We start from the raw sequence: 14,672 nt of genomic DNA, 5'->3' as shown, positions 1-14,672 counted from the left end.
CACACTAAGTCAAAGCCAGTGAGTACTCTACACTCACTCAAGGCAAGTAAGTTCCCATCTAAAGGTGAGGGCTCAAGGTGGGCGAGTCTATCACACTAAAACAGAAAGAGGCACAGAAGCCCAGGTCAAGGAAAGAACGGTTGATGGGATCCTGCCCTCTCCCTGAGCATCCTCCTTTTTTTTTTTTCCCAAAACTTGAATAATATTTTCTTTATTTACAAGTTAGAATCAAGAGACAAAGACAGTCCAGGGGAACGAACACACACACACACACACACACATACACACACACACACACACACACACACACACCCCTACCCGTTGGATCCACCTTGTTTTTGTTGTAACCTTTGGAATATCAATAATTTGACTATTTAATTTCAGAGAAACAAATTTATTAAGAAATATATACAGAAACCTCCCTGTTTCTAAACTGAGCTGGGTTCTGCTCTCTTTGCATTGTAGCAAAATTTTCACTCATACACGGCAAGCAACAGAATAGTTGTCCAAAGAAGGCAGTGATCCTTTGCCTCACCCACTTCCAGCCCTTCCTGTTGCCATGGGAATGTACTCTGTTGTCATCTTTGGGAAAATTGCCCAGCAGTAACATAATGTGGGGTTGGCGCACATCAGATACAGAGCCATAGTGGGAGGCAAGGCTAAGAGTTGGGGTCTTCTGATGCAGGAAGAGAAGAATAATGGCAGGCACACTGGCTCTTCTGATGCTCTTCTGCCCTATTTGGCCTCGTCAGGGCAAGGGGATCATATGAAGGGCAGGCTTACTTGCACTCCTCTTTGAGAGGACAGGGAGATTGGAAGGATCCATGGGCCATGGGTGAGGTAAAACCCTCCATCCAACAGGCTTCATCTATAACATGTAGCCTGCTCCCTGGCTTATCTGGTACTGGACTATGAGGTACGTAGCCATCGCATCATGGAACTTTCTCTTGTATAGAGACATTCACATATTGTAAGGGTCGTAACCCATGTCAAAGAGGATTGATTGTCAATACTGTGGGGTCTAACAGGTTAGGAAGGGGCACATCATAAAGGATAAATACTCCTCACCCTGATTCAGCTATGACTCCTCAAATATTTCCTCTACTGAGAGCCTTGCGATGGTGTCCTCTAAGGATTTACTTGATGAGTCTTTGTGCTTCCACAAAGATATGCTTTGGAAATTCCAACTTGAGGTACAAGATCTGTCTACTCAGCTCCATAATGGTGGATACTCTAAAAGGGCACCTCCCTGTCAACATAAAATACAGAATGACACCCAGATTCCAGCTGTCCACTGGGGAGTCCTCACGTACTTGCTTCTAGACAACTTTCAGGGCAAGGTACTGAACAGTACCCCAGAACTTGTTCAGATGTTTTCCAGACTTGAACCTGGTATTTAAGTCAAAGTCGATGAGTTTGCTCTTGCCTCTGGCACCCAATACAATGTTCCCAGCCTTCAGATCTCAATGCAAGATGCACATCTTGTAGCAGTAACACATGCCAGATGTGATCTGCATGAACAGTCTCCGTACCTCCTCCTCCTGCATGTCCCTAGGTGGGATGTGGTAATTCAGTGGTCCCTTACCTGTATGCTCCACTATGATGTAGACATTTTCAAGGGTTTCAATGACCTAAAAGAGCTGGATAACATTTGGGTGGTTCAAGGTCATCAACTCATCTATTTCACAGCAGGCCACTGAGTTCCTCTTTCCTTTTCGCAGGACTTTCACCTCCACCTCTGCTTCAGTGAAGACATGGTGGGATGGTTTTACCTGACCAAATCCCCCATGCCCAATGTCCCTCAAGACTTATAATGGTCTGTGAAGGCCTTCTCATGGCAGAAGCGGGGGCCCCAGAGGACCTACACTAGTCTTACTACTCTTACCATGCATCCTAAGCAGGAACACCAACTAAGGATGCTAACTAAAAATAAATAAATAAATAATGAGAACAGCAAGCCAAAAATCAAAAAACCAAGACCCCTCTCCCCCAAAAAAAACACCAAAGACTACAACCACCAATCATACTTTTATGCTATAAGCATTTCTCCTCACCTCTGAACTATCTTAAGTGAGAACAGGAACTGTATCTAATTTAATTTTGTATGTCTGGTGCCTAGTAAAGAACATAACACCTAGGAGGTTTTCACTTAAGGTTGGTCAATGATTTTTCACTGATTGGTGGGTGGGTAGGTGGGTGGATGGATGAACAAATAGATGAATGGACAGATAAATGAGTAGTTAGAGGCATGGATGGCTGGAAGGAAGGATGAATAGTTAGATGTATGGTTGTGATACTAGTCTTTAATTTCAGGATTGGGTCCTCATTCTCCTGGTGTTCAAGATTAAACACCCAAGAAAAGCTAGGCAAGAGAAAAAGTGAATTTTATTTAATAGATGAGAGAGAGAGAGAGAGAGAGAGATTACCCCAGAGAGAAGGGAACCCAGAACTGGTTCTTGAGGGAGTATGGGGGGAAAGAGGCATCCATGGGGAGGATTGCTTTTGCTGGAAAGTGCAATCCATCCCCTCTAATAGCATATAAATACCTTATTTTCATATAGTGAAACATCTGTGTCAAAAAACTTCCATTCATTAAACCTATCTTAATAATGTACATAAAACACTGTTTTTCTCATGATAGAAAAAAATACGTGAATACACATTGTTTCACATGTGTTTTGTTTGTGCAGAGAACCAAACTGCAAATGCGTTCTGCATTAAATCTGCCCCTTTATGTTATAAAGTAAACATCAATCCTTTTAAAAAAAATTGGCATAAACTGGAATAAACAGATATGTTTTTTCCTCAAGGATATTAGCTTTTTCACTATGGGATTGGGAGGGGCTTTCACTATTATGAAAATCTGTTTTGGACACTATTGTTGAATAACAAACTGCCTCAAAACTCAGTAGTGAAAAATATCAACTGAATTATGGTTATGGTTTCTGTTGGGTCAGAAATTAGGACAGAGTACAGGGTGGATGGCTTGCCTCTACTTCATGTTCTCTGGTATTTCATCTAGGAAGACTCAAAGACTTGAGGGAGACTGACAGCTAGGAACTAGAATCATTAGGAGTCTCATTCACATGTCTGGCGCCTGGGCTGAGATGTCTTACCACTGAGCTCAGCAGGACCGTCAACCAGAGTGCATAGATGAGTCCTCTCCATGCAGCTGTGTTTCCCCCCAAGTGTGGCAGTCTCAGTATAGTTGAACATAGAACTTGGCAGCTTGTGGCTCCAGTGGAAGGGTTCCAGTGCAAGGGCAAAGCAGAAGCATCATTGCCTGTAATGACTGAGCCTTCATGGTCACATAGTATCACTTCCATCATATTTTATTATTGAAGTAGTTACCAGTCTATGCAGGTTTCTAGGCAGGAGACATAAACCTCACACCTTGATGGGAGGCATATAAAAGAGTTTTATAGTCATGTTTAAAACCCCTTCAGCACTAAGTATTAGAAACTGAAGCCTGGAATCCAATGAAAGACAATCTTATCTTAATTCATTTCATCACCTTTTGGCCCTCATTTTCATTGATGTATATCATTCACTTTTCTGTAAGAAACCAGATCTCTAGCCTCCCCATCATACCCAGAATGTGCTGGCAATACAGTGCTACCTCCTTTTCTGAATTCAGTGCTTATCATGGACTATGCCAATTTCGAGCAAGGAATCCTTGGCACTGGTTGGACCAGTGGCAGGGAATCTTCCTGATGTTCTGAACATTAACAGAATACATGTTCTCTTCAAGGCAAAGCAATTGGGCACAGAATAACATGCCACAACTGGACAAGCATGCTGAAAGCAGTGATTCACACCAAACTTCCATCTACCTCACAGCACCCCTTCTCCTTAGGATCTTGTCCAAAGGTTTTAATGCTTTTTCCAGAGCACAATAGTCTCTGGAAAGACTCAGAGCCAGGGGAAAAGCAGAAGTTTCCTGTGGATTCAGACTGTTTGAGATATGTTGTTTGGGGCTAAAAGACTCCTGTGAGAGACTCATCCTTAGCCTCATCAAGTATCTTTAGAATATAGGTAAGTGGGTGCCAGAATCTTGGGTCAGGGCACAGGGATCTTGGGAATTGAGACCCACGGGTGCTGGGGAATTTAAGAGGTCGTAATGTAGAATGCCAAGATTCCAAAGATACCTTGCATTCCCTCCAGCAGGACATCAAAACAACTCATAGTCACCCATGAGAACCAGAGGTGTGTCCTGGTTCATCTGGGACTAAGTGCCAGAGGTGGTACATACTGCCTGCCCTGGCAGAAACTGATGTGAATGAGTATCTTATAGGCAATCAGCTGTGGCCAGTAAACCCTGTGTTTACCTGCATTCACATCATCTTATCCACTGGCCCCAAATGTCTTACCATGTAAGAGAAAAATGATATAACTAGCATCTCGACTCCCATAGCGTCACCCAGCAGCACCTGGCAGATCCAGTTGTAGTCTTCTTTTGTGTGTTTTGCTCAGGATACAGCAAGACCATTAGCTAAGCTTGATAATACTCTGCCTTCATTGAGCCTTATTATGTTATATGCATTTGAAAAGATGTGCATTCTCTGTTTTGATCAACGTAACAATCCTGAACTAAAGTATCTCAAACATTAGTACTGCTAGATATTAATTGGTTTTACATGGTGACAGATGAGTCTAAGAGTTTTTATCCATAGGTGTTGAATTTTGTTATATAATTTTTCTAGGCTTGTCAACACAGTATATTATATAGGAATTTTCATGTCTACATTTATGATGGATTTGTCCAATTTTGGGTTTCTTCCATTATTTTACTGAGCCACTGTCTTTTCTAGTTTAATGATCTGGTAACACCAGCTTCATAAAATAAGTGTGAATTGCTCCCTGCTCTTCTACTTCATGGAAATGAATGCATAGAATTGGTTCTTCTTTAACTGTGTGGTAGAGTTCTCCAATAATATCATCTATACCTGAAGATCTTTTTGGAGATTTTCAAATTAGGAATTTAACTTCCTAATGGTCATGGACCCTCAAAGGTTTGTGTTCTTGTTGTAATTCATGCTTTTCCAAAAACTGGTCTATTTCATCTCAATTGTAGTTTGTGTGTTCTGTTGTTCAGTTATACTACTCCATTTTCTGTTACTCTCATAAAATACCTGAGACTGGATACTACATAAAGAAAAGAGTTTTATTTAGCTCATGGTGGTAGAAGCTAAAAGTCCAAGATCAAGTAGCCCCATGTGTTTGGTCTCTGCTCAGGATCCAAAGGATAATAGCATCTCAATGGTGGGAGCATATTCAGCACAATAAAAAGAGATCATAGGATGAGACAGGAAGGCAGAGTGAAGGACCAGGCTCATTCTTTTATATTAAATCACTCTCCAGGAATTAACTGGGTCCTACAAGAACATCCTAATCCCCTTCAGAGGATGATGCCCAGTGATCCAACAACCTTTCACTTGGTCCACCTAGTAAAGATTTCATACCACCCAGCAACATCACCACACTGAGGAGCAAGCTACCAATACATGAACCCTTGGTGTACACACTGACACTACACCCATAACAACACTAAACATTATTTCTTTTTCATTCAGGGTCTGTTGTGATTAGTATTTCATTTAATACTTGACATTGAAATCTTGTCTACACTTTCCTCCTTCGTCAAGGTTATTACAAATTTGTTAATTTTATTAATCATTTCAAATTACAAGCTCTGTCACATTAATTTCTTCCATTGTTTCTTTTTTCAATTTAATTAATCTCTGCTCTTATTTTTAGTAAATCCTTTCTAAAGCTTGCTTTTCATTGATTTTGCTCTCCAACCACAGCAACCCCACCCAAGATTCCTTCGGTAGTAGTAGCAATTACTGACTTAAGCCTATTCCTCATTTCTAATGCGTTTTTAATGCTATCAGGTTATATTTTCACTAGGTTCAGAATTTATTTATTTCTCTTCAAACTTCCATGACATAGATTTTTTTAGAAGTGTGCTTATTTTCCAAGGCATTGGAGATTTTCTTTTATCTTACTGTCTTCTAGTTTGAGTCTCTGTGGTCAAAGAACACACCAAGTATGATTTTAATTCTTTTAAACTTGATAACTTTACTTTATGGCATGGAATATGGTTTATATTGATTGATTCATGTGCTTTGGGAAATTACAAGAATACATATTCTGTTACATTGGACTATTGAATTTTCCTATATTTTTGTTAATTTTCTGCTTCGTAAAAGGTGTGAATATATCACTGAACACATAAAACTAAAAAAATTTCATAACTTAAATTTAGAAAGTCAGTTTTAATATGGTATAGTATCCAGATCCAATTTATATTCCTGTGTCAGAATAATATATCACCTTTGCTGAATGTAATTACATATTTTAAGCATTTATTTTCACCAACCCTTAGCAAGCGCACTAAAAAACTTTAAATGAACAGTTTTACAGGGGAGTACAAAGCAATTAACACACCTATAGAGCAAAACCAGCATACACTTGTATCCCATTCAAAGCTCCATCCACCAAAGTTACACTAAATTACAGAGCCAGTCTGACAAAACAACAATTAATGATCTGATTGCAAAATCTACTGAATTTTAAAATAAAATCCTTAAAGTTTATTTTCTGGGAATTAACTTTTTGAATAAATTACATATTTAAAAGCAGCCATTTGGGGGCTGGGGTTGTGGCTCAGCAGTAGAGTGCTCGCCTAGCACGTCTGAAGCCCAGGGTTCAATCCGCAGCAACACATAAAAATAAATAAAATAAAGGTATTGTGTCCAACTACAACTAAAAAATAAACATTTTCTTTAAAAAGCAGCCATTTATTTCACAGTCTAACATTAGATGAGATGAATCAGGCTGATCACATACAGAGCCCATGGAAGAACATCAGGAAACCAAAACACATGAGCCACTAGGATACTGCACGTACCTGAAGAGAGCTTTAGTAAATGGAAAAATAGTCCTGAGAAAAATGCCCGGGATGCACCAGAGAGAATTAAAAAGATGAAAAAGTGAAAGAGAACTCTAAAATTCAAGAATTCTCCAGGTACCAATCAAAATCCTATGGGGGAAATGCAAAAGAAAGCACTCTCCAAGCCAAGAGCGCATTTCCTGCTCAAGCAAACATGACCTTCATCAGCCTTCCCTCAGCATTTGAGGAGCTAAGTCTCCAGAGACTGTGGTGGGAGAGAAGAAAGGAACGCAGAAGAAAATTCATATTATTTCAATTCTATTGCACCTCACTTATGTCCCATCCATTGGGCTCAAGATTGAAATCTCCTTTCTTGTTTTGTCATGGAACAGAGTTTCACTATCTTTCATTGATTTGTGTGCCCTTGTCGGTTAGCACAGAATTTGCACAAGACACCAATCATGTTCAAGAAGCAAAATAAAATAAAATGTCTTGCAGGATAAATAAGAAATACCATCTATCACATAAAAGAAACTTGAAAACACCAAAGACAGAAAATATCAATTAAAAAGGCAAAAAAAGAGGACAGATTAACTGCAAAGAGTTTTAGATAAAAGGCCAAGCTCTCATAAACAGCAATGAAAAGATGAGAAAAATTTTACCTAAGAAAAGATAACTAAAAACCTTCAATGTAATAAATCAGAGAAGGCTTGCCTTCAAAAGTAATGACAAAGATAATTTCAGATGAAGAACAGAATTTAAGCAACAGATCCTAAGAGATAGTAATAATACACTTGAAGCATAAATAATCAGTGAAGAAAAGTACAGAAATCAGAAAATGATGAGATTGTGTGTACACTTTGTACACATACAAATTTGTAGTGTAACTCAATAATATTCCACTTTATAAAAAATACAATTAAAATGTTACTTTAAAAAGCATATTAATCAAAGAAGAAGGATCAATATGAAACTATTCTTTGGTTCAAGAGAAGAAATTATTGATTAATTTCATTCATTTTAAGTATATGCATATTAAATCCCTTTGCTATTATAAGATCAGAAAGGACTTTTTGTCTTCTAAATCAGTAAAGGAGAGAAAATGAAATTAAATTTAAAATGTATGCAAAAAAAAGGTAAGCCAGAAGGGAAGTAAGAATATCGGAATGAAAGAAGGAAGAGGAGAAGGAGCAGAAACAGGAAGACTGGGGGAGACGAACTTGAAAAAAACAAACTGAAAATTCAAAATGAAATATCAGATATCAATTGCAATATTTTTTACTATAGCTACAAAAAGATGAAATTACCAAATAAAAACAAAGATTATTAAAGAGGCTTAAAAAAACTTATTCCTATAATATTTACAACAGATATTCCTAATATTTAGGAAAAGGTATAAAGAACAATTTTAATGAGGGTAAACAGCTAGGCACATTAATATTGGTAAATACATAAAATATCAAGAAGAAAGTCTCAGAAGCTTAGTCAAAGATAATTCTACTCACACTAAGTCAAAAGGATATAATCCGCATGATATATTAATAAGTAATGCATATATAATGAAACTAAAATTAAAAGGAAAGGCATAACAAATTCAAAGACAGCCCAAAATATTGACTTCCATTAACAGGCATATGGTAACCATCAGGATTTCCAAGAACTTCCAAGTTTTAATTTCTCTAACTGAAACACTAATAGAACTACTCAAGTATCTTGCCAATTTTTTTCTCTACATGTTAAGGGGCACAATTTCAGAAAAAAAAAATCTCCAACAATACAATTTTCCATTTTTTAATTTTAAAGAATCTCATAGAAAACCTGGTGAATTTCTAGTAATATATTCTAGAACTGTCCATCCTTGGGGAAATATTTTCACAACATTTTGCTTATATCATATTTTTTAAAATAAGAACATACAGCGAAATTTACTAGTTGTTATTAGATAAAAATCACAATAAATAATCCAATCCATTTTAATATGTATACATGAAATCTTTCAATATTGTTTTCTTTTGTTATCATATCATCACAAAAAAGGAGTGGGGAAGAATGAATGGTAATAGTAGTGAGGGGAGGGGCACTACTTCTAATTATACAGAGACAAGTAAAGACTAAAATAAAGATTGTTTATTCTTTATACTCCTATTAATTAAACTCCAGGGGTGGTCTTTTTGTTTTAAATGCTTGTGTCAAGGCCTTTCTTACAATATATCTAAACATAGGAAATGTCGAAAAAAGTACTTATTAGAATATATTTTCTACATCATTAACCTTCAATTATAGCATGCCATTCAAGCCTTCAGACCATGTATTCATAAAAATACAGCACATATTCATATGCAGTGATTGATCTGCCTCAGACCCTTGAGGCTCAGAAATTATCTAACTGCTTGAAAACTTCATAATAACTTCTACTTAGATTTTTCAAGAATGCTCTGGATCAGTCACCAAAGTAATTCAGCATTAGCATACAGCCTCTATACAGATTGCTCTCTCTCCTTACAGCCATTTAAATTAACATGAATGATACACATCAGGTATACTATGTTTCATTTTTTAAAAAATCTGTCTTCTATCAGTTAATAATCTGGCAATTTTAAATATGCCCAGTTTATCAAAATTTAATGAATTTTTTTTATTTTCTAAACAATTATTTCTCAAAGACACCAAAAATTAGTCCCACTCCAAAAGTATAAAAGTTGTAGAAATACCTATGTAGTACTGCTAAAGTAAATATAAGACACTCAAATTAAATTGGGATTCACATAAATAAATCTTTTAGTATGTCTGAAATTCAAATTTACCGTGTGTCCTACAGTTTTTATTTGCTAAATTTAGCAATACTAAACTATGGATCCCTACAAAGACACCATTTCAAACAAAGGAAAAAAATTAATTAGTGATTTTTGGGGGGGAGGGGCTTGTCAAACAAGAATCAGCAAGTATGTTATACAATACCAAAATTCAGGGTGAAATTCAGTCACACTAAACTAACAACTTCTGACTATAACTGTTCTCTTAAGAGAAAATCTTCACATTTTAAAAAATCTATGAAAATAAATTAATTCCATGAGCTATATATTACTCAATAATTAATACAGAAAGTACTACTGAGAGTATTTCTTTGTGCTTATAAATACTATGTATTCAATTTTTACTTTGAGAAACTGTTGAGGTATACCAGCTATTTATTTGAAAGCATCATGAGAAAAGTATAAAACAGATATCATTATTATTTCATTTGTATTTAATTTGAAAACATGCCCTGAAAATGTTGAGATAGATGACTTACCTCACAGGATTGCTGGTCAAAGATACCCGGAGGGACTCCAAGTATGTCACAAGTCTCTCATCCTCAGACCCCATTTTGAGTTCATAGATGAATTCCTGAGGTGAAATCTGTTGACTGCTTTTAAGACTTCCCTGAAAATCAAAAATATTTATCTTATTCTGCATAAAGATTATCCACAAAATAACAAATTAATCACACCTCTCCTATTAACAGCAGCACACAATTGCTATGATTACTATTATTTTGGGAGAACAATTTCATTATGACATCCCATAAATCTATAAATTCAATCCATGATATTCACTAGAGATAGTAACATATTAAGTTATTTGCAAGTTAAAAATAATTATAATGTATTAAAATAATACATTTTTCAAATGCAAAATGTCATGGATAATTATTAAGTGTATATAAAAATATTTAAATAATCTATTTCAGTATAATTCAAAATAAATATGAAAACTCAATATAAGAAATATCCTATGAAAATTAGCACTGTGAGCAACATAAAAAGCTTTAGTCTTTGATTCATTTAGTTACCATTCAATTCAGAGTCTAGTTCTAGGTAATGTTGACACAGGGATTACCAAACTATATGGGAAAGGAGAAACACAGCAAGAAAATAATAATTTTCAATGCAGTCTAATTCCTGTAACAGAACCAAGAGACTCAAAGTAAGAACACCTACCTTGACAGAGTGGATCAGGAAAGCCTGAGTCAGATGGAAAAGGGAAATAAGAGATTAGAAAATCAAAGAATTAGAAAGGAATTCAGCCCAGAGTGAGACACAGCAACATACAACACAAGATGTAAAGGCCAGGTCATGCAGTGGTAGAGCACCACTCTACATTTAGCCTCCCCAGAAGAATTTTTAAAGATCTAGTGCAATGTGAAATACATGGATTGGAAGAGGCAGAGTTCACTCATTATCTGGCAAACATTAAGTGACTACTAAATACCACACACTGTTCTAATTGCTGAGAATAGAGCAGTGAACAAGAGATAAAAATTCTTCCCATGGGGAACCTTCATTCTAATGGGAATAGGTACACAATAAATAATTAAAGTACACTGTAAATAACTATTATAGAGAAAAATAAAACCAAGAAAAAGAAATGAGCATACTATAAGGCACATAATTTATATAGGGTAATCAATGAGATCCTCGCAGAGATAAATCAAAGGTCTCCAACTTGAGTGTTTGGATAAAGGGCTGAAGAATATAAATGAGTCAACCAGGCAGGTTGTGATGCAGGATCCTGTAAACCTTACAAGTCACCAAAAGAACTTGGACTTTTACTTTGAGCTCAAAAGGCCTATTTAGAGATATGTTTATAACCCATATGGGAAATGATGAGGCTGTCAAAGTATCAATTAAGTCCTAAATTATACTTATATAAATAACACAATAGACATCGAAGGGCAACACAAGGAAATGTGTATGTTCCAAAGCAGGTTTTTTGAAATGATACAAAATTAGGTGTCTTTTAAATCACCTTCTTGTTTTATTAATTTGCTATATTACTTAAGAAAACATAACCAACAGAGCAAAACAAATTAGCACTAGGAAGACAGGCTACTTTGTATTCATGTCAATATCAAAGTAGTAATTTGTTAAAGAAAAAACTCTATGCCAATATCTCAAAAGTATTCAAGCTGGGGCTGTGGCTCAGTGGTAGAGCGCCTGCCTCACACATGTGAGTGAGGCACTGGGTTCAATCCTCAGAACCACATGAAAAAAAAAAAATAAAGATATTGTGTCCATCTACAACTAAGAAGATATTTTAAAAAGAAAATATTCAAAATGGCAAAAAGGCAAGTGCAGTGGTATAGTCTGTTATCCCAGCTATTGAGCAAGCCAAGGCAGGAGTATAGAAAGTTCAAGGACAGGCTAAGCAACTTAGCTAAAAATAATTAGAACTACAGGTGCTCACTGTACTAAGGTGCACAGTGCAAAAGAGGTGAGCAAACAAGGACAGAGTTCATATGAACAGAGAGGCAAATGAACTGATGGTTTGTATTGAAGGACTATGGGTATAAGAAGGGAAGAGAGGGTATTATAAGAAAGTGACAGACAAGAAATAACTGTGAAGTAAATGGGTTATTATTTCCAATAGTGTAGAGTGCTCAGGAAAGGAGGTCTATACATCATATTTAGAGGGAAGTATTTTACTCTCTCAGGTAGTGGTATCTGAGATTGGCTAGAGAGACAAAGATCACTGGGAGTGAGAAAGTCAAGTAAATGAGAAAGTAAAATGTTGGATGGATCATCTAGGAGAGTGAAGCTGTCACAGACAATGACAGTAGGAGGAGGAGGAAGAAACTGAATAAGCTCGAGCGCCAAACCTTCAAGGAAGTAGGAGGAGCTCTATTAGTACATGCCAACATCTCCTTGTGATGTCCATTAGTATGAACCTGACTGGGGCATGTCTCCTTCAAACTAAATCATCACTACATCACCAGTTCTTTGTAAAATGCCTGCCCTGATGAATGAACAAAGTTATGATAAAATGGAAGTTGTACACTGACTAAGGATTAAAATAGGAAAGAAGAAAATAAGTTATTCATACACACAAAAATATTCTGCAACCAATGCTTACTTAGAAATATTTGAAATTCAAGACATAGGAAATAGGCCTGCTAATTGAGAGAATTGGTTTTCAATGCAATTTTCACTCTTTTATTATATTCATTATGTTGCTCTCAAAATATGGATGTGAAAGAAAGGAAAACAAGGGAAGAAAATAGTTACAAGAATCAGAAATGTTCCTTTTCAGCATAGGTCTTCCTGTGTTCATTTTACCTAACTTCAAAGGAAGTGGGAGATAGAAGGAGCGAGGGGAAGGACACACAAATCTGTAAATCTCAAAGTCCATTAGCCATGAAGATGAAAATTCTTAGAAAGCTTTATCCCCTGTGCTATCAAAACACATTAGTGAGATAAGGATGTCTGCCTGGCATCACAAAAATTAGAAGAATATTTATCCAACATAATTTTAAATCTTTTTAATCCCTTAGTAAATTTTACCCTAAAATACCAAATGCAAGATAGGAAAAAAAGTACACAGATTATACTTGTCATATTCCTTATTAAATTACTCTTAAAGTATAAAAGATAGTATGTCTTCACACATACTTATTTCCTTTAACATTTATATTTCTCTAAAGCCAAACATTCTTTCCTTTGCTAGGCAAATAATAAACAGAATACTAGCCATTACCCCCCCATCTTAACCTGATTCCTTTGTTCCTGCTTGCCTTTCATCTCAGTTATGATATAAGAATTATTCAGTTATGTTTCCTCACTATTCTATCTCATTTGTTGCAGAAAAACTAAAGACACCATTTTCTAAGGCAAAATAAAAATACATTGTAATTCCTACAGGCAGTAGAAAGTACTGAAGAACTGATCTTTCATTTTTAAATAATCTAATGATATTTCACAACCTTGAAATTAGCATTTGATGATTATCTGACCTTAAAAATAATAAAGGTAAAAAACTAAGTCGAGAATATCAACACACTCTGCAAAAAGGTGACACAGCATAACTCGACATGTTACTTGCCTAAAATAAAAACATGCTTAGATTATCTGAGCCATCACCAGACTCACATTATATTTTTAATTGCTACTTTTAATTGCTGTTGACTTCTATCCAAATCATTAAATCTACCTTATTTCTCCCACAAGGCAATCTATGCTAAATATCACCAGGCATCTTCAGCTAATACTCTAGTATTTCAATCACCCTTAAACCTATAAAGAAAACAAATATTTTTTTATTATTATTAACAAGAAATCCCAAGAGATATACAGCCTAAAGATTTAAAAAATCCAAAGTTAGGAGAAAAGAATACATTGAAATCTTAATTTTTATGTAAAGTTAGTTATTAAATTCCAGGTCACAGTCCATGGAATTTACTTCATAAATTGCAAAAAAGAAAAAAAGGTCATGGATACAAAGCCTAAGTTCCCATAATGTGTGCACAAACTTGCATACCTTACATAGTGGTATATTTCTATCTCTGAGTCTATTAAGTTTGTAACTGTGAAGTAACTACATCAGTTTCTCTTTAGTATTGCTTTCCTGAATTCCTTCTACCTATGCAAATGCTAAAGAGTAAGATGATACAAAATGCCAAGAACGTTTAAACAAATAGATTGCACTCATAACAATATTTTAAGAAAACAGCAGAGTCAGCACAGAATCAAACAAGGGAAAGAACAGTTGCTTCCAAGAGGATAATTATAATCTAAATTCCTATTATGATTATTACTGTTTAAGTGCAAGGAGACAATTTCCTTGCATTTTTCAAAGGAGTTCAAGCATTTCTAATGTCACTTATCAACAGAAACACTAAGCTGTTACTGAAGCATGAATTACTTGTTTTGAGAAAATTCATAGCTAAACATGTATGACTACATAACAACAAATCCTACCACTAAGCATAATTATAACACACCAATAATATGGAAAATTAAAA

At 35.7% G+C, this 14,672-nt stretch overlaps 1 protein-coding gene across 1 annotated transcript in view; it reads right to left on the bottom strand.

Moving 5' to 3' along the window:
* Diaph3 (diaphanous related formin 3) overlaps positions 1-14,672 on the bottom strand; it is a 455,034-nt gene that overhangs the window by 336,563 nt on the left and 103,799 nt on the right. The window contains exon 5 of the mRNA XM_005338141.4: positions 10,188-10,318. Coding sequence (XP_005338198.1) covers positions 10,188-10,318 — 131 coding nt within the window. The remainder of the gene's footprint in view (positions 1-10,187; positions 10,319-14,672) is intronic.

Source organism: Ictidomys tridecemlineatus, chromosome 6, assembly GCF_052094955.1.
Source record: "Ictidomys tridecemlineatus isolate mIctTri1 chromosome 6, mIctTri1.hap1, whole genome shotgun sequence".
In the NCBI taxonomy this organism is placed as follows: domain Eukaryota; kingdom Metazoa; phylum Chordata; class Mammalia; order Rodentia; family Sciuridae; genus Ictidomys; species Ictidomys tridecemlineatus.
The sequence above is the reverse complement of the archived record's forward strand: the minus strand, read 5'-3'. Positions and strand labels throughout refer to the sequence as shown.